Source organism: Oncorhynchus masou, chromosome 6, assembly GCF_036934945.1.
Source record: "Oncorhynchus masou masou isolate Uvic2021 chromosome 6, UVic_Omas_1.1, whole genome shotgun sequence".
Classification (NCBI taxonomy): Eukaryota; Metazoa; Chordata; class Actinopteri; order Salmoniformes; family Salmonidae; genus Oncorhynchus; species Oncorhynchus masou.
The window spans coordinates 67,588,485-67,609,679 of record NC_088217.1 but is presented as its reverse complement, the minus strand read 5'-3'; the positions used below and the strand labels follow the sequence as shown (position 1 = coordinate 67,609,679).

Below are 21,195 nucleotides of genomic sequence, written 5' to 3'. Positions count from 1 at the left end.
GTTGATGTCCTTGATGATCTTTATGACCTTCCTGTGACATCGGGTGTTGTAGGTGTCCTGGAGTGCGGGTAGTTTGCCCCCGGTAATGCATTAGGCAGACTGCACGACCCTCTTGAAAGCCTTGTGGTGGTGCAGTCTGCCTAATGCATTATCACAGTTGCCGTACCAAGCGGTGACACAGCCCCAACAGGATGCTTTAAATTGTGCATCTGTAAAAATTTGTGAGGGTTTTAGAGAAGCCAAATTTCTTTAGCTTCCTGAGGTTGAAGAGGTGTTGTTGCGCCGCCTTCACCACTATTTGTGTGGGTTGTCCATTTCAGTTCATCAGTGATGTGTACACCAAGGAGCTTGAAGCTTTCCACCTCCCGTCTATGTAGATCGGGGGGTGCACCTCTGCTGTTTCCGGAAATCCACAATCATCTCCTTTGTTTTGTTGATGTTGAGTGAGAGGTTGTTTTCCAGGCACCACAATCCCAGAGCTCTCACCTCCTCCCTGTAGGCTGTCTCATCGTTGTTGGTAATCAAGCCTACTACTATTGTGTTGTCTGCAAAATTGATGATTAAGTTGGAGGCGTGCTTGGCCACGCAGTCATGGGTGAACAGGGAGTACAGGAGGGGGCTGAGCACGCACCCTTGTGGGGCCCCAGTGTTGAGGATCAGCGGAGTGGAGGTGATGTTTCCTACCTTCACCACCTGGGGGCGGCCCGTCAGGCAGTCCAGAACCCAGTTGCACAGGGTGGGATTCAGATCCAGTTGCACAGGGCAGGGTTCAGACCCAGGGCCTCAAGCTTAATGATGAGCTTGGAGGGTACTATGGTGTTGAATGATGAGCTATAGTCAATAAACAGCATTCTTACATAGGTATTCCTGTTGTCCAGATGGGATAGGGCAGAGTGATGGCGATTGTATCATCTGTGGATCTATTGCGGCGGTAAGCAAATTGGGTGGCAGGTAAAGTAGAGGTGATATGATCCTTGACTAGTCTCTCAAAGCAGGTGAGTGCTACAGGGCGATAGTCCATTTGGTTCAGTTACCTTTGCCTTCTTGGGTACAGGAATAATGGTGACCATCTTGAAGCATGTGGGGACAGCAGACTGGGATAGGGAGAGATTGAATACTTAATTGTTTTGCCTAGAAAATTAAAGAATGATTGACAATAAATAATTGTAATCAAATTAAAATATTGATGCATAATAACGAGTTCATTACCTGAATGCATCTCTATAGCCTAGGCGTTAGGTCTAATCATATTTGTATGAATATTTTGCTATCATAGACTAGGCCTTGTAGAAAGAGGGTCAATCAAGTTAGGTCTGCCAAATTTAACGTAGCATTGGAAAAAAGACGCACAAAACATAAATCCAGACAGAGTATAGCCTATCGTCAACAAAATAAAAAATGTTGTTTATAACTTGCACAATTGGAAGCATCAATCTATATACAGTTGAAGTTGGAAGTTTACATACACCTGAGCCAAATACATTTTAAACTCAGTTTTTCACAATTCCTGACATTTTTTCTTAGTAAAAATGCCCTGTCTTAGGTCAGTTAAGGACCACCTCTTTATTTTAAGAATATGAAATGTCAGAATAATAGCAGAGAGAATTATTTATTTCAGCTTTTATTTAGAATAATAGCAGAGAGAATTATTTATTTCAGCTTTTATTTCTTTCATCACATTCCCAGTGGGTCAGAAGTTTACATACACTCAATTAGTATTTTGTAGCATTGCCTTTTAAATTGTTTAACTTGGGTCAAACTTTTCAAGTGGCCTTCCGCAAGATTCCCACAGTAAGTTTGGTGAATTTTGGCCCATTCCTCCTGACAGAGCTGGTGTAACTGAGTCAGGTTTGTAGGCCTACTTGCTCACACATGCTTTTTCAGTTCTGCCCATACATTTTCTATAGGATTGAGGTCAGGGCTTTGTGATGGCCACTCCAATACGTTGTCTTTAAGCCATTTTGCCACAACTTTGGAAGTATGCTTGGGGTCATTGTCCATTTGGAAGACCCATTTGCGACCAAGCTTTAACTTCCTGATTGATGTCTTGAGATGTTGCTTCAATATATCTACATTGTTTTCCTTCCTCATGATGGCATCTATTTTGTGAAGTGCATCAGTCCCTACTGCAGCAAAGCACCCCCACAACATGATGCTGCCACCCCCGTGCTTCACAGTTGGGATTGTGTTCTTCGGCTTGTAAGCCTCCCTTTTCCTCCAAACATAACAATGGTCATTATGGCCAAACAGTTATATTTTTGTTTCATCAGACCAGAGGACATTTCTCCAAAAAGTACGATCTTTGTCCCCATGTGCAGTTGCAAACCGTAGTGGTGGTTTTGGAGCAGTGGCTTCTTCCTTGCTGAGCGGGCTTTCAGGTTATGTCGATATCGGACTCATTTTACTGTGGATATAGATTATTTTGTACCTGTTTCCGTCAGCATCTTCACAGGGTCCTTTGCTCTTGTTCTGGGATTGATTTGCACTTTTCGCACCAAAGTACGTTCATCTCTCGGAGACAGAATGCGTCTCCTTCCTGAGCGGTATGACGGCTGCGTGGTCCAATGGTATTTATACTGGCGTACTATTGTTTGTACAGATGAACGTGGTACCTTCAGGCGTTTGGAAATTGCTCCCAAGGATGAACCAGACTTGTGGAGGTCTACAATTTGTTTTCGTAGGTCTTGGCTGGTTTCTTTTTTTCTCCTCCATGATGTCAAGCAAAGAGGCACTGAATTTGAAGGTATGCCTTGAAATACATCCACAGGTACACCTCCAATTGATTCAAATGATGTCAATTAGCCTATCAGAAGCTTCTAAAGCCATGACGGAATTTTCTGGAATTTTCCAAGCTGTTTAATAAAGGCACAGTCAACTTAGTGTATGTAAACTTCTGACCCACTTCTGACCCACTGGAATTGTGATACAGTGAATTATAAGTGAAATAATCTGTCTGTAAACAATTGTTGGAAAAACTACTTGTGTCATGCACAAAGTAGATGTCCTAACCGACTTAGGTATGTAAACTTCTGACTTCAACTGTAGATCAAGCGTGACTAAATTCAAGCCCAGTAACCTTGTTCACCACATCCTCCTTCTATTGTCTCGTCTGGCTGCCACGAAAAGCCCACACCTGCGGATCTGCACAAAGTGTGTGCGTGCCACTGGCAATGTACTTTGCTGGACACGCTAGCTGTTCTCGGCGGCGCATCATCACTTCAAACGCATTCCGTTGTGGTGTTATCGATTAGCCTACTACTACTGGTAGTACCAGTAAAATGTAAGTTAAGAATCGCAAATCACCATACAGTTGACACACTTCGATTTCATCAATCATTTTGACTTCAATTTGGTTGTCCAAAATACTATCAGCTTGCGCTGCGTATTTTCTGATGAATGCCCTGATTTCTGGCCAGTCAATTGGTAAAATTACGTTGTTGTTTCGTCTATTACTCGCTTCTAATAGATCTGAAAATGATTCAATAACCACATAAATTAGTAGGAATTTGTGCTGGCTTCAGCCATGACTGTATGAGAGAGAAATGAAACATCTGCACATTGCCTGCAGGTGCGAGCGTGTGTGTTTCACTGTCCAATCCGAGGCTTGAACATGATCTGAGAGTGTGATCTGAGGCTGCTTGGTCTGTTGGGCATCAACTTGGGAAAGCCTCAAGGGAGAGCGGACAGTTCATTATAAACATATATTGGCCAAAATATAATATATCTGATTTAGATTTTATTGTGGTGTGGAGAAAATTGAGGCGGGGCATCCATTAAACAGTAATTCAACTTTGTCTGGCCTTTTCAACCAGGAAAGACACTTGAGGTTAAAAACCTATTTTGCGTGGGTGACCTGGTCAGCAGGATAGATTGCAGTAGGGCTGCTCAACCATCTTCCTGGACATCTAGCGTCCTGTAGGTTTTCAGTCCAACCCTTAACAAGCATACCTGATTCCGTTAGTTAAGGTCTTGTTGAGCAACTAATAAGTAGAATCAGGTATGTTCAATTCGGGTTGCACTACAAGACGGTAGATCTCCAGGAAGAGAGTTGGGCAGCCCTGAACTAAAGACTTCAGCCAACTTTAGAGTAAATCCCAACTACTATTGCTTGATATTGTCTAGGAGGGAGCAACATGGCTGCCATGGAATGATGTGACATCATTATGGTTTTTTATTGAAACCTCAATGGCCAAGTTCTCTGTGTATGGCTTTAGTCCCTCCCCCTTTTAGAATGTATTGTTATATTATCCACTGGCTTGGCTGTCGGAGTGATTGTTTGCCCTCTCTCTGGTGCAGCATTGAGTCTGGCTCGTCCGACAGCCCCCCGATCATGAAGAGACCCACCCCGTCCCCTACCAAGTCCATGGACCCAGGAGAAGGTGGGTGATGGCCCTAGACACACGCTCACGCACACACAGCTCAGCATACGCTTGGAATCCCTTGAGGTGAAACTGCCACGTCAGTTTGCAATATTACAAATACAAATAAATGACTTCAAACAATGAACGCTGTTGTTTTTTTCTCTGACATCATTGCATTTCATTGTATGTGCGATAGAACAGCAGTGTATGTACTACGATTAGTTTTACCGTGACGCTGGACGCTCATGTCCTTTTGGATAAGCTCAACAAAACAATAACAAATACGCCTGGAGCAACCAATGGCACCGTTTCACCTATCATCAGATCTAGGCTTTAAATGACTCTTTCTCTCAGAATATGTTCCACCATATATACAATATAAAACAGAACAATTACACCAGAGTTTATCATGGAACACAGTATGTTCCTGTTACTCTACCCATTTAGATGAAATCCTGTGTAAAACACAACTAAAAAAGTCTATAAACAGACCCTGTTGCTCAGATATTGTGTTTTCCCAGAATACATAGCCATGTACACCTACGAGAGCAATGAGCAGGGCGACCTGACCTTCCAGCAGGGCGACGTCATCGTGGTCACCAAGAAGGAGGGCGACTGGTGGACGGGCGTGGTCTCAGGCAAGACGGGGGTATTCCCTTCCAACTACGTCAAACCCAAGGACTCTGAGGTAACTTCTAGAAAACAGTCTTTTTGTGGCGATTCGTAAGCTCTGCGATGCAGTCCTATTTGTCTGATCAGCTCTCCCAGTAAAACCAAAGTGCTCTCCTTTAAAAAATAAATACAAATATTTTAGTTTTCTTTTTTAGGTTTCAGACAGCTAAAACAACAGTAGGACAGTAAAATGATTTTGCCGTGTTAATACATACACGTAGAAAATATATACTTTATACGTGTTCCAAAGCGCTCTCCTAACATTAGTGAACGTTCGCGGTGAACATAAAACAAATGGAGTATGTTAGTTGGCCAGCGTTAGCTAACTTTTCACGAACTGTGTGCCTTGTTTAACTCCCAGTAAAACCAGAGCTCTCGGTCTTCCCTCTAGGGACTGGGACCCGCAGGGAAGACTGGAAGCCTGGGGAAGAAGCCCGAGATAGCCCAGGTCATCGCCCCGTACACGGCCACGGGGGCCGAGCAGCTCACCCTGGCGCCCGGCCAGCTCATCCTCATCAGGAAGAAGAACCCGGGGGGCTGGTGGGAAGGGGAGCTGCAGGTTGGAGGACCATCTCTCAACACTACTCACCACAAACCAACAACACTTGAAATATCGTAGTAGATGTTTAAATACTAAGTTGTATTAATATGTGGACTTAGATGTGCCAATAATTGTCTTAATATATAGTACTAATATACAAGGTGATATGGTAATTTATACGTAGACAGTGATGTAGAAATTACAATACAGTAATGTAGATTCATTGTCATCCACACATTTGCTTTAAAAACAAATAAAAGGGACTGTTTCTAACTGTTAAAATTCTTGCTCTGCCCCTGTGGCCTCTCTCATACTCACAAGTCCTCTCATTGGTCCAGGCCCGGGGAAAGAAGCGGCAGATTGGCTGGTTCCCGGCCAACTACGTGAAGCTCCTGAGCCCCAGCACCAGTAAGACCACGCCCACAGAACCCACACCCCCCAAGCTGCCAATGCCCAGTGCAGGTAGGGGCCAGGAGCAGGGATCTGACGGGGGCCCGCCAGGGCCTTGGGGCCCCTCCTTGACTCAACATATGACGGGTACTAGCACGGTGCAGACATTCGCTGTGTACTTTCATGTTATAGTAGCGTCCTTGATAATAACATTCTTTCCTGTCAAAAAAAAAAAATAATAAAGTTATAGTAACGTTCTTTACAAGAACATTCTTTCATGTTAAAATAACATTCTTGATAATTACATTATTTTGTGTTATAATAACATTCTTTTCAAGAACATTCTGTCATATTATTAGTAACAGAGGACTGTGTTGTGCAGTGAGCCTAATAGTAGTGTTTTAATGTCCTGTCCAGGAGTAAACCCCTAGCCCCCTACACCCCTAGTCTCCTGTGTGGGTCTGAGGGGATTGGATAGGTATAATTCATTTGGTAGCAGCTCTACCTTTCCCTCTGATAAGCTATACGTAGAATTGTCTCCATAGTGGCCTATATAATACCCATTCCAATCCTCTCAGATCCTAAACAAGAGTTGTTGGGGGGCCGACTGATTTGATATACAAATCGCCTTTTTTGCTTCATTAATATCGAATAATTATTAGATCAATCAGTCGGTAACAATTTACCCACAAAGTATCACAGATTTGATCGAACACTGCCTTTTGTCCCTTTTCTCGTGGACATGGCCCAAGTCTCTTGTGTTGTATGACTAACCCTTCACTTGTATCTGTATGTTTGTCTCCAGCAGTGTGTCAGGTGATTGGCATGTACGACTACATGGCGCAGAATGATGATGAACTGCCCTTTGGGAAGGGCCAGATCATCAATGTGCTGAGCAGGGAAGACCCTGATTGGTGGAAAGGCGAGCTGAACGGTTCCGTGGGCCTCTTCCCCTCCAACTACGTCAAACTGACCACCGACACAGACCCCAGCCAACAATGTGAGTGCACACACTCTGCTAAAGTCTACCTCTCTGTCACACCCAGCAGTTTGAGTACATACTGAACCCTTTCTCACACACACAGTCACATACACACACACAGTCACATACACACACACAGTCACACACACACACACACACACACAGTCACATACACACACACACACAGTCACATACACACACACAGTCACATACACACACACAGTCACATACACACACACAGTCACATACACACACACACACACAGTCACATACACACACACACACACAGTCACATACATACACACACACACACACAGTCACATACATACACACACACACAGTCACATACATACACACACACACAGTCACATACACACACACACACACAGTCACATACACACACACAGTCACACACACACACACACACACAGTCACATACACACACACACACACAGTCACATACACACACACACACACAGTCACAGTCACATACACACACACAGTCACACACACACACACACACAGTCTCACACACACACACACACACACACAGTCACATACACACACTCACAACCCAGCACTTGTCATAACGAGTAATGTGACTACATTCCTTCCTGTCTCTTCCACACACTCACGCATAAACATTGGTGATAATGAGTACTGTGATTACATTCCTTCCTCTCTCTTACACACACACACACACACACACACACACACTGATGTGGACTCCTGCTTTGTATAGACGTGATCTTTCTTGTATCCTCTCACTCTCTTCAAAATCTAATTCATTTCAACTAAAAAACCCTGGAAACCTCTGGAATCTAATCAAATGGGACAGTGTTTGACAAGGGTACAATCTGTAGTCAACTGATCATACTGATACCTATGGGCCCCCTCTTTGAAGACGTTTCAGATCATGTACCATCCTCAGTTGAATAGAGGTGTGTGTCTGTATGTACAGTCCCTCCTCACTAACATCTCCCTCAATGTCCTGTAGACCCCACATCCCTCATGCATATACTGTACCATGGTTAGACTCCACCTCATCTGTTATGCTGCACGCTGTGTGTCGTCTCGTGAACTCGTCCGCCACCGACGTCCATTTAGTTCTGCACGCTCGTGTATTTGCATATTTTTCTTTCTTTTGTTGTTGTCTTGTTGGTTTGTTTCCGTTTTTGGTTTGCGTTTTTTGCTTATGTGCTGTGTTCTCCTCCTCTTTCTAGGACTCATATGTTGCCCATTCCCACTCAGCCTTGAAAGTCCTCAAAGAGACCCACTATCCCCTAAACACTGCCCCCGCGGGATGATGGGAGATGCAGCCACCCCGATCATGTGACTGCCACATGATTACCACCTGGCCTTGTGGGCTAGAAGAGTCAAGCTGCAGAGTGCAGGCCGCATATTCGAACTGTTAGACGCTTTCGCCAAAATTGCCAAGCAGCTTCCTTATCCTACACCGTTTATTCTTTTAAACAATATACTTAAACAAATTAAACATTTATTATTCATCGAAACATTTCAATGTTTTTTTTAGGAAATTGAAAAAAATAACTACTTGGAAGTGATCATATGAATGGGAGACTGGATAGTGGGTCCTTTTGTGGCTTTCTGTGAACTCAAATTTTTTTGGGTAGATTTAGACATTCTGCTTTTATCATTCTGCTTTTTTTTATCAGCGCACCACGGATTTGGTCTATTTATTTAAAAAATAAATTACTAATGAGTCAAATGGCTTCCTTTTGACGTTAAACTTCTCCCTCCCCTCCCTTACTAACCCCTCCCCCATCCGACCCACAGCTCCACAGAAAGACCCACTATTCATGACACACAGCATCAGACGGGTCCCCCAAACAACCGGGGCCTGGCCCGAAAGACAACCCCAAGCCCCTTCCCCCTTCAGTTTGCAGATCTGAAGGAAACGGGATCGGTTGTAACCACATTGCTTACGTCTTACAGATCTGCACAAACCGAAGGGTTATATGGGAATGGGTGGTGGGTTGGTTGTCCGACTGGGCCCGGGATTGGTTCATCATGAGCACCCTGTCTAATGGACTAGTCTAGGGGTTCAAAGGTCACTGAAACACACATGGGTCACGTTATAGGATGGAGGGAGAGCTTATTACATTTACTGTGGCTTACATCCAGACCACCCCTGCCCCAAAGTCAGCTCATACAGTGGACAGAAAAGCTGTCTGTCAAACCTATGGGCGGGACTGAACCTGTCCATTTATCCACTCACATCTAGCTGTGTTTTTTTTATGTTCATACTAAACGTTCTTTGGATGAGTGTTGTTGTTTGGAGGTGCTGGGGTGTTTACTTTGTGCTGTGGCGTTTTGTGAAACGGGGTTATGATCGACGCAAACCAAATAATGCACAGCCGCCACAAGTGGAGTGGGGATGGTACACACACAGTATGCACAGGCTTGTAATTGTGTGATTTGAATGGCACACACCAAGTAAGTAAGGATGTTATGTCCTCAGCAAGTCAGTTCTTGTCTCCTCAGAACTATGTATTATTCAGAGTATATGGGGTGTTTTGTATTCATGAGTTGGTTTACGTGTTTTCTCCTAGATTTATGTCTATTGAAGTGTAATTTCTACACAAGTTGAACAACTCTAAATCCCCAGTCACTATACCATGACAGTCTATTTTTTATAAATGAATGCAATTATAATGCATAGTGTTTTAAATATATATGGTTATGTTGTATTGTATTTTTTCCCCTTCCCTCCTGAAGTTATTTTTTTACCGGTTTATGCAGTTGCCATTCGTAAAACTCAGAAGCAACATGTCCATTTAGTTTGACCTTTTCCGCAGTTATTTTGTCAAGAAAATCCTATTGAAAAGAACTGTGATTCAGCTGAATATGAACATACTAAATATGAAATGAATAGCCTCCTGATAATAGCTTTTTAACAATGTTTACATATGAAGACTAAGAAAAAACTAAGACTATGGTATTTTTTATTTGTAGTCCTTGTAACAGAGTGGAATGCCAAGTTCTAGGGCTATATAGCTATGGCCTTAACCTATTATTATTATTCTCCTCAAACAAAAGGAAAAAGCATGGCATCATCCATTCAAAGCAATATATACATACAGTAGTATTGTACTGGTACCATATCAATCTTGTTTGCTTTTGTCACAACAGTATTGCCATTTCATTGTTCTTCTAAAACACAAAGATGAAATTCCTGTATGCCGCCTTTTTTTTTTTTATATAACCGTTTGGTTCCTATTGGTTCCACTATGTGACAGTATTGGTGTTTGCTGCTTTATGATTGGTTTGTTGGACTTTCCCAATGTGTCTTTTTGAGACTCATCAGTTTCAAGGGGGTTTGTACTCCTTTGCTGACTCGGGTTTGAGAAGCACAACAAAGATTCTAACTATTACGGTATATACAATACTCTGACTATAAACTGAATTGCTTCTGGTATGTTATGGAATCAACAACCAAATCCAAAATGTAATCGTTACACTTGGTTCCTGAAGCATTTGATCAGAAATGAATGTACAAATTGAAAAATGTATACAAACAAGTCGGCTTTAATTTTTAAAAAGTGTCATGCCGTCTTTAATATAGAAAATGACGTGTATAATGATTAAAAAGCTCAATGGCAACGGTGGACTTGTGTTTTCTATTTTTTATTTACTGATTTTAAAAAATCAAAAGGTTTGTTTACTTGAGCAAGAGACCTACCACCATTTATTTTTAATTCCTTTTATAGATAACTGGAAAAATGTCAATTACAAGGGTCTAAAGAACTTTCAACTTTTTATTTTTATGCATGATGTTTGGCTGGCCTTTGAGGGGAAGATCCTTTTACCCGACACCTTGTAAATACTTTTCCAGGGAAGTATTTTGTAGTGTATATTGTTTAATTCAGTGACTTGTTCAGGTGTCAGTCTACATGCCTAGAACTCTGAAGATAGAAAGTCCAAAGGGCCAGCAATTGGCTTTCTGTGGAAGTTTGTTTGAGAGACGGGTCATTGAGATTGTGTTTCTGATCGAAGCTGTTGTCCTGTTCCACAGGGTGCGCGGACCTGCACCTGCTGGACATGCTGACCCCCGTTGAGAGGAAGAGACAGGGCTACACGCACGAGCTCATCGTCACCGAGGAGAACTATGTCAATGACCTGCAGCTCGTCACCGAGGTAGCCATATTTATATATTTATTTATACTTTTTTTTATCTTTGTTTAACTAGGCAAGTCAGTTATGAACAACTTATTTACAATGACGGCCTGTCGGGGAACAGTGGGTTAACTGCCTTGTTCAGGGGCAGAATAACAGATTTGTACCTTGTCAGCTCTGGGATTCAATCTAGTAACCTTACTGGCCCAACAATCTAACCATTAGGCTTCCTGCCGCCCCATATTCAAATGTGTGTGTGTGTGTGTGTGTGTGTATATATATATATATATATATATATATATATATATATATATATATATCAAATGCATTCCCTCCATGGTAACATGATCACACATGCAGTCCAAGCATTACATGCAAACGTTTCCGGAATGCTTGCGTTAACATTGCGTCAACGCTTCCTCGCCAGGTCTTTCAGAAGCCTCTGCTGGAGTCGGAGCTGCTGACTGAGAAAGAGGTGGCCATGATCTTCGTCAACTGGAAGGAGCTCATCATGTGTAACATCAAGCTGCTCAAGTACGCTCCCTAGCCACCTCTGGTCCTGTTGTCATAACTATAGTTTAACTAGCTATATGGTGGATAGCAGCTGATTTCCTGTGGGTCTTTATGACTCGTGGCTTAAAGGGGCAATCTGGGATTGGAACATCCATTTGTACACTTTCAAAGTAATAATATTTTGCCATTGATTCTTGTAAACAAACACTGTTCAGCTTCAGAACTATAGCCAGACTCACCAATCGTCCCATTCTCTTCTGCCCCCTTCCTCCGGTCCCCCATCACTAGGGCTCTGAGGGTTAGGAAGAAGATGTCGGGCGAGCGGATGCCGGTGAAGATGATTGGAGACATCCTGACGGCTCAGCTGCCCCACATGCAGCCCTACATCCGCTTCTGCAGCTGCCAGCTCAACGGGGCCACGCTCATCCAGCAGAAGACCGACGAGGTGCCCGAGTTCAAGGACTTTGTCAAGGTAATGGAGAAAGGTCGTAAAGAACGCGTTGACTGCGTCACCATCTGAAATGCCACCATATTCCCTATATAGTGCACAACTTTTGACCAGAGCTCTATGTTTGACTTATTTGTATCGATATTTTATTGGCCCCTAGTGTCTCGTGCACAATTGGTTTGTTCATGCCTTTTGTTTGGATGACTGTGAATAGCCTCGACTCCAGCCGTTCTTGGTTTCTTCGCCTGATGTCTGACACCGCAAGACTAGACTGTGATATACTAGCGTCAGTGTACTTTCTTATTTGAGGGTAGCCGAGCCACAGCACTAGGTTGGGACTGATCCAACGTGATTCCTGTGTATATATATATATATATATATATTCATATGTGAGTGTTATTAGGTTCTACGCTGATATCTGATACTCATAATATTTCCTCTCCCCTACAGAGACTGGCCATGGACCCAGGTTGTAAGGGAATGCCCCTCTCCAGCTTCCTCCTCAAACCCATGCAAAGGGTGACGCGCTACCCCCTCATCATCAAAAATGTATGTGCACACATGTTTTCTCACACCCACTCTTCCCACCATCTGAATAAAGTGTATGTGATTTGAAAAGCCTGACCATGGCCTCTGAAGCTAAGCAGGGTTGGTCCTGGTTGGTCCCGAGATGGGAGACCAGATGCTGCTGGAACTGATGTTGGAGGGCCAGTAGGAGGCACTCTTTTGCTCTGGTCTAAAAAAAAAATATCCCACTGCCCTGTGTAGGTTGCTGTCTTTCGGATAGGACATTAAACGGGTGTCCTGACTCTCTGTGGTCACTAAAGATCCCATGTCACTTATCATAAGAGTAGGGGTGTTAACCCCGGTGTCCTAAATTCCCAAGCTGTCCCTCATACCATCACGGTCACCTAATCATCCCCAACTTACAATTGGCTCATTCATCCCCCTCCTCTCCCATGTAATTCCCAGGTTGTTGCTGTAAATGAGAATGTGTTCTCAGTAAACCTACCTGGTAAAATAAGGGTTAAATAAATAAAACATTTAATTGATACACACACACACACACACACACACACACACACACACACACACACACTGGAATTGACCAACTATGTGTGATACGGCTCAGATCCTAGAGAATACTCCGGAGGCTCACCCGGACCATAGCCATCTGAAGCAGGCTCTGGAGAAGGCTGAGGAGCTGTGCTCCCAGGTCAACGAGGGTGTCAGGGAGAAGGAGAACTCTGACCGGCTGGAGTGGATCCAGGCCCACGTCCAGTGTGAGGGGCTGTCTGAGGTAATACACACAGAGGCAGACACACAAACACACACACAAATCATTATTAATAAAATAAGGAAAAAAATCTTAATTGACTCGCCTGGTTAAATAAAGGTCAAATAAAACACAATGAAAAACACAGGAACATGTACTTGTTTCCACAAAAATACACACACAATTGATGCATTTCCACACCGTGAACACAGACTCAACTCCCAACTCACTCACCTGGCCTTTTTTCTTTTAACGACTTTCTTTTTAGCAACTCGTGTTCAACTCGGTGACCAACTGCCTGGGCCCGCGCAAGTTCCTGCACAGCGGCAAACTCTACAAGGCCAAGAGCAACAAGGAGCTGTACGGCTTCCTATTCAACGACTTCCTCCTACTGACTCAGATCATCAAGCCCCTGGGCTTCTCGGGCTGCGACAAGGTGTTCAGTGCCAAGTCCCACCTGCAGTACCGCATGTACAAGACCGTAAGTACTCTCCTCTCGCCAACCTATACATTGTCCGCACCCCAAATGGCACCCTATAGGGCAGCAATTCTCAACTTGTGGGTCGTGACCCAAATTTGAATCGTATGAGGTTTTGAGTGGGTCATGGGTGTCTGATTTGCTGTACAAATCCCCAAGTACAGTAGTATGGCTGTTTTTGTGGCATGTTCAAGACCAGGGCTACATCCCAATTATCTCTCCTTCCTGTACATTTGTTCACTTCTCTTCACTGATTCGAAAGACAATTACCTGTATAAGAAATATTGTGGAAATCCCCTCGAGCCCAAACCTGCACCAATCCTGTGCTTTTAGATTTATGGGATGTAGTAAACGAGTGCGCACTTCAGGAACGAGACGCGATATTATTGCGATGCACCCCAGGAGTTCTGAACTTGTTGTGACCTCTGACCTTGTTGTGGCCTTTAACCCCCGCCACAGCCCATCTTCCTGAACGAGGTGTTGGTGAAGCTGCCAACAGATCCCTCGGGAGATGAGCCCATCTTCCACATCTCCCACATCGACAGGGTCTACACCATCCGGGCAGAGAGCATCAACGAGAGGTACGCACACAGACGAATGCATGCAGTCACAGACACACACACACACACACATTGCCAAGGCTTTCTTTTGACCTTGTTGTGATGACTCATGCAGGACTGCTTGGGTGCAGAAGATCAAGGCAGCTTCGGAGCTCTTCATCGAGACAGAGAAGAAGAAGAGGGAGAAGGCTTACCTGGGTATAACAGTCTGTCTCTCTGCTCCTCTGTAGGTCCACTGTGTCTGGGAGGGACAGCTTTGTCACCTACCCTTCCAGACCATGGTCTCAAAAGCACTGTTGGTAACACTTTATATGAGTGTATTTTTTTAAGCATCTTTGGGTTTCATAAAAGCCCTATATAAGTACTTTGTATTATTACTTGAAGTTACCCCCTTATCTATGTAACCTTGTATTTATGCTAGTAACATTTTATGAAAATGTTGCTACATAGTAGTGTGGGAATTGTGGAGTTCAGCGATTTCTGTGTTATACTTGAGGAATAGTGACTACTTATTCCAGTTTTAACAAAACGGCTTACTTTCACTAAGAAGCAAAGAACAAGCTAACAACGATTTTGGTCTTTAATGTATGTACAGTGTTAGTACACAGGTATAAGACCAACTTCATGTAAAGTGTTACCAAACTATCTCTCATGACCACTGAGGGTTTTCATGCTGGCTTTGTCTCCTCTGACTTTGCCGCGTGTTTGTCTCAGACCATTACGTTTAGGTCTGACCATTACGTTTGTGTCTGTCTCGATGCAGTTCGCTCACAGAGGGCCACGGGCATCGGCCGGCTGATGGTAAACATTGTGGAGGGCATCGAGCTGAAGCCCTGCCGCTCCCACGGTAAGTCCCTAGAGATGACCCCCTGCCACACCCAGACCGGAGGTTGATCTCAACACTTGATCTGTGTTTCTCTGACACAAGAGAGTGACACACACCACCTTTTAATACATGTGTCAATTTCTGTTCAGTACACAGGAGAAGAATGATAGTGTTAACAGTACATGCAGGGGTTCAAATAGTATTTTGAGCCTGCCTGCAGTGCCAGATGTTTGCCCTTTCGGGACTATTCCATTGGTTCCATTTCACCAAGCCAGCTTAATCGAGCACACGTATGTGGAAGATCTAATCTCTCTAGGCCAACATCCAGTGAGATTGTAGAGCGCCAAATTCAAATACAGAAATACTCATTATAAAAATTCTGAAAATAAAACATATTTTACATAGGTTTAAAGATGTACTTCTTGTGAATCCAACCACGGTGTCAGATTTTTTAAAATGCTTTACGGCGAAAGCATACCTTTCGATTATTTGAGAACATACCCCAGCAGACAAATCATTACAACCAGTAACCAGCCAAGCAGAAGAGTTACACAAGTCAGAAATAGAGATAAAATGAATCCCTTACCTTTGATGATCTTCATATGGTTGCACTCAGAAGGCATTCATTTACTCAATAAATGTTCCTTTTGTTCTATAAAGTCTCTTTATATCCAAAAACCTCAGTTTTGTTCGCATTTTCTTCAGTAATCCACAGGCTCAAACGAAGTCAAAACATGCAGACAAAAAAATCTAAATTGTATCCGTAAAGTTCATAGAAACATGTGAAACGATGTTTATATTCAATCCTCAGGTTGTTTTTAGCCTTAATAATTGATAATATTTCAACCGGACAATAACGTTGTCAATATAAAAGGTAAACAAGAAAGGCACTCTCAGTCGCGCACATGAAAAAACTAACTCATTCAGACTGCTCTTACTCCCTAATTATTTCATTCAGACTGCTCTTACTCCCTAATTTTTCAGAATACAAGCCTGAAACCATTTCTAAAGACTGTTGACATCTAGTAGAAGGCATATGAACTGCACATTGAGTCCTAAGTCAATGGATACTGTAATGGCATTGAATAGAAAACTACACACACAAAAAGAAAACTACTTCCTGAATGGGTTTTTCTCAGGTATTCGCCTGCCAAATCAGTTCTGTTATACTTACAGACACTATTTTAAAAGTTTTGGAAACTTTAGAGTGTTTTATATCCAAATCTATCAGTTATATGCATATCATATCTTCTGGGCCCGAGTAGCAGGCCATTTAATTTGGGCATGCTTTTCATCCAAAATTTCGAATGCTGCCCTCTACCCTAGAGAAGTTAAAATACTATTTTGAGGAGGAATACCCATATTGGTCTATTCTAAACATCTATACAACTGTGCCAATCTGTTATTGGGTTGTAAAATTCTGGTAACTTGACAAAGTTTTTTCCAGAAATCCCAGTTTGAGGGTTTAGGAATCAGGAGGGAGTAAGCATGGAGGGAATCCTCCAACTTGGAATTCTTCAACCGGGATTTCTTTCAAACCAGTGGATCTGGGGAAAGTGAGTGGAATTTCCCAACTCTAAGGTGTGATCTCTTCTCAGGTAAGAGCAACCCGTACTGCGAGGTGACGATGGGTTCCCAGTGCCACATCACCAAGACCCTGCAGGATACGCTCAACCCCAAGTGGAACTCCAACTGTCAATTCTTCATCAAGGACCTGGAACAGGACGTACTGTGTGTCACCGTGTTTGAGAGAGACCAATTCTCTCCTGACGGTGAGGCTGTGGGCACACACACACACACACACACAAACAGCTTTTTATTGACCCGGCCTTTTTGATTCAGTGTGCTGTCATGCGATAGAATATATCACAATATTTGGTGTGACAACCTTGCATTGAACCCTCATTACTTGTCTCTCCTGTCTGTCTGTAGATTTCCTAGGCAGGACAGAGATCCGTCTGGCGGACATTAAGAAGGACCAGGGCTCCAAAGGGCCCATCACCAAGAGGCTGCTGCTCCACGAGGTGCCCACAGGAGAGATTGTCGTACGACTGGACCTGCAGCTCTTCGAGGAGCCCTAGCCCATCCCAGTTCATCCCAGCCCTGCTCAGCTCAGCCTAACCCAGCCTAGCCTAACACCCATATACTGTACACCCCCCCCCAAAACCCCGTTATCCCTGCCCGAAGACTCACCAAGCTCTAGTGACAATCCCTAACGGCCCAGCCCCACACTCGTGTGTGCGTGTGCGTGCGCGTGCGTGCCTGCCTGCAGAAGGGTTTTAGTTATGGTGTGGGTTTTTTTTCTCCTCTTTATGATTTGTATCATTATGGTGTATATATGATATCATGATTCCACTATTATTTGGTTGAACAAAATTATGAAGCATTCCACAGCTAATCGAAAATCTCAAAGGCCGTCTTATAACGCAACGAACCTTTGAGACATGATATACTGTGGAGAAATGTTTGAACAACACATATGATCATTGCTTATGCACTGTATGTCTTAAAGAGCCCACCCTGTGGCATTAACACCTGGGGCGTGTTCATTAGTCAACAAGCGAAGAAAACGGACAAACCGGGAGAGACTCCCTTGTCCAATAATAAACGTTCATTTTCTCTTCACGTTGCAAAAAGTTTTGAAACGCCTTCCGTTGTGTGGCCAAATGAACACCACCCAGGTGACCACACTGTTGTTGTGCCATCCCTGTGACAACATACGGAAACCTCCCATATAACCTTTGACACTGTTCATGTTTATAAGCATACGGCTATTATGTCATTGCAGGTCAGACAATTTCAAAAGCTTGTCTGAAGCCCATCTAATAATACCCCTGGTTGTTTTAGCTGGAACATCTTCCCTTGTATTTCTTTCATTCAAACGTGACCCAGGTTTCGAGTGATTTGTTCGTTTCTGTGTACGTCTGTTTGAGACCAGGGTACAAAAGCAGGTACAGTACATAAGTGAATGTGAGGAGGAGAGCTATACTTTGTGATATACCTTCAAAGGTTTGGTGAGACACTTTGGAAAAATGTGTTAGGGAATTAAAGAGATGTTGTGTTAGTATACTATAGTATGCTGAGACTGAAAATGAAGCTATCAGTAATCTTAACACTGTACCTTAATATGGTCCACATATTGAGCGTTGTGTTTTAGATTGGAAATTCAAATGAAAGGCCAGACGAAATGTTTGGGTGCATTTGAAACGTTACAGAAGTACTGTACGAAAGTACACACTATCAAATTGGCTTAGCCCAAAATATATTGTTGTACGGTTTGAGGGAAATTGAAGAGCAGATTTCCTGTTTTCTAAATGATGTGTAAATGAGTGCCGATTTCTAGTTACATTTGCAGCGTAGGCCAAGTTGATGGAGTAGCAATGTACTACAAATCATTAGTTTTTTGATGGTTAGAAGAATCATACGGTGATGTCAGGAATGTTTTTGTACTTGTTCCGAAAAATCCTGTTATTTTCAACGCATTCATATCTTCACGTTTTGTATGTATATTTTAGTTGTTTTTAAATTACATTTTTTCATATGGCAAAAAAGCACCATTTAATATAGAGTGCTATATTTATGTGTTGGAAAGCCATTTTGTAGGTGTTTTGTTTTGGAGACTGCGGTCAGGCTTTGTTGTGATGGACATATTCGGCCAATGCTGTAACTGTTTGTGAAGAGGAGGCATTTCAGGTTCATTCAATTTGGGTCTCAAATTAATATATTTCCTTTGCGAGAGAACAGGAATGATTTTTTTTTGTCGAGTTTTGTGTGGCACTGTGTTCAGTTGAACAACACTGTATTTCATATTTATTGACGTTAAGAAAGACCATTCGGGACAAAGGGAAATATCAGCCTCCAGGTTGCTGCAATATGCAAAATCTACTCCGAGGTATGAGACCATTTGAATCTTTCGTAGGGTCTTATCTGTTATTTTGTTCTTTGTGACGACCCTCCCATTATCTTGGGTTCCGCGTTCGAAAGGAGATGTACAAGGATATCCGAAGGCAGCAGAGACAACTGACTTCAGGCTTTTAAGTCTGACATTGTTAGCATAGTTTGTCCAATGTATGTTGTTGTTGTTACCAGCGATGTGTCCCTGTAGATAATGTACAAATACTAGTGAAATTCCACTGCCGTGTTAGTGAGAGTGGTCAAGGAGAACAGCGTTTGCAGAGCCTGTGTTCCTTATGTGTATGTCTAGGAGGGAGTGCGTAACATTAACTTACTGTTCTCGAGTGCTTTTGGGTTTGTGCTGGGTCTCTGTTCAAGTTGGAGGGCTTAGATTATGACTAGTCATTTCCCTATAGCGTGCGACCTGTACCTCCACTCCTTCCCGGTTACCCCACAGTAGTGCCCTTTTAATGTTCACTCTAGAACCAGTGATGGTCTCTCTTCTTTTTAATGAGCAAAGTCTTAACTGATAAAGTACAGTATGTGAATATGTTGAAATATTTGAAAGGAGTATAAGTAATATATTACAACAACTACCGTAGAATAATGTTGATGACAATGTATTGTTATCAAGGTATGAGAAGTGTATTGTCTTAAATGTTGAAAATAAAATTTGATTGGACAAAGGAGTTTGGTTGTTAGCCTTAATTTACAAACCTTATTTCATACAAAATATACTTAAATGTTTTGGAGTTTACCTCCATATATTACTTTTCCATTAAATGGGTCTCATAGATAGCGTTCACTTCAGTCAGTGCCTGAAAGGTTTGTACATTGAACGTATCATTCATGTTAAAGCAGTAACCTTGATGATTTGAAGGGGCTGGTGTTTCAGCAGGGCGCAATTTTGTTATGCAAGGATTGTTTGGGGCAACAGAACTTCGCTGGATTTGGTGGAGTTTGACATTGAAATAGCAATATGTATTGTTTTTGTGTCGAACTTGCGTATATGTCACATTGAAACTGAGAATGTCTTGATGTGTGACATTTTGGTCATTTCGTTCTTTGAGGTAAGAGGGTGGAACTAAATTTGTTTTCACATTTGTGTCCATTTAGATGGCATTCTGTGATTGCTCATTCAAGGTAGTAATGAAAACGAATATCAAATCAAAATCAAATTCAATTTTATTTGTCACATACACATGGTTAGCAGATGTTAATGCGAGTGTAGCGAAATGCTTGTGCTTCTAGTTCCGACAATGCAGTAATACCCAACGATTAATCGAACCTAACAATTTCACAACAACTACCTTATACACACAAGTGTAAAGGGATGAAGAATATGTACATAAAAATATATGAATGAGTGATGGTACAGAACGGCATAGGCAAGTTGCAGTAGGTGGTATCGAGTACAGTATATATGTATGAGATGAGTAATGTAGGGTATGTAAACAGTAAGTGGCATTGTTTTTAAAGTGGCTAGTGATACATGTATTAAATAAAGATGGCAAGATGCAGTAGATGGTATAGAGTACAGTATATACATATGAGATGAGTAATGTAGGGTATGTAAACAGTAAGTGGCATTGTTTAAAGTGGCTAGTGATACATTTTTTACATCAATTTTTCCATTATTAAAGGGGCTGGAGTTCAGTCAGTATGTTGGCAGCAGCCACTCAATGTTAGTGGTGGTTGTTTAACAGTCTGGTGGCATTGAGATAGAAGCTGTTTTTCAGTCTCTCGGTCCCTGCTTTGATGCACCTGTACTGACCTCGCCTTCTGGATGATAGCGGAGTGAACAGGCAGTGGCTTGGGTGGTTGTTGTCCTTGATGATCTTTATCGCCTTCCTGTGACATCGGGTGGTGTAGGTGTCCTGGAGGGCAGGTAGTTTGCCCCCGGTGATGCGTTGTGCAGACCTCACTACCCTCTGGAGAGCCTTACTGTTGTGGGCGGAGCAGTTGCCGTACCAGGCGGTGATACAGCCCAACAGGATGCTCTCGATTGTGCATCTAAAAGTTTGTGAGTGCCTTTGGTGACAAGCCAAATTTCTTCAGCTTCCTGAGGTTGAAGAGGCACTGCTGCGCCTTCTTCACAATGCTGTCTGTGTGGGTGA

The 21,195-nt window shown here is 42.8% G+C and overlaps 1 protein-coding gene across 6 annotated transcripts in view; it reads left to right on the top strand.

Annotated features, from left to right (window-relative positions):
* LOC135542480 (intersectin-1-like) overlaps window positions 1-19,759 on the top strand; it is a 65,584-nt gene extending 45,825 nt beyond the window's left edge. For 4 of the 6 annotated variants that reach the window (XM_064969449.1, XM_064969448.1, XM_064969453.1 and 1 more), the window contains 16 exons: window positions 4,297-4,379; window positions 4,883-5,049; window positions 5,425-5,592; window positions 5,913-6,111; window positions 6,770-6,964; window positions 10,983-11,104; window positions 11,511-11,617; window positions 11,885-12,068; window positions 12,495-12,593; window positions 13,177-13,344; window positions 13,589-13,801; window positions 14,258-14,379; window positions 14,474-14,556; window positions 15,122-15,205; window positions 16,783-16,956; window positions 17,117-19,759. In XM_064969449.1, coding sequence (XP_064825521.1) covers window positions 4,297-4,379; window positions 4,883-5,049; window positions 5,425-5,592; window positions 5,913-6,111; window positions 6,770-6,964; window positions 10,983-11,104; window positions 11,511-11,617; window positions 11,885-12,068; window positions 12,495-12,593; window positions 13,177-13,344; window positions 13,589-13,801; window positions 14,258-14,379; window positions 14,474-14,556; window positions 15,122-15,205; window positions 16,783-16,956; window positions 17,117-17,265 — 2,317 coding nt within the window. In that variant the 3' untranslated portion in view covers window positions 17,266-19,759. Of the gene's footprint in view, window positions 1-4,296; window positions 4,380-4,882; window positions 5,050-5,424; window positions 5,593-5,912; window positions 6,112-6,769; window positions 6,965-8,169; window positions 10,571-10,982; window positions 11,105-11,510; window positions 11,618-11,884; window positions 12,069-12,494; window positions 12,594-13,176; window positions 13,345-13,588; window positions 13,802-14,257; window positions 14,380-14,473; window positions 14,557-15,121; window positions 15,206-16,782; window positions 16,957-17,116 lie in introns of those variants that run through there. The other 2 variants (XM_064969450.1, XM_064969452.1) reach the window with 2 other exon arrangements.
* The last annotated feature ends 1,436 nt before the right edge of the window (window positions 19,760-21,195 follow it).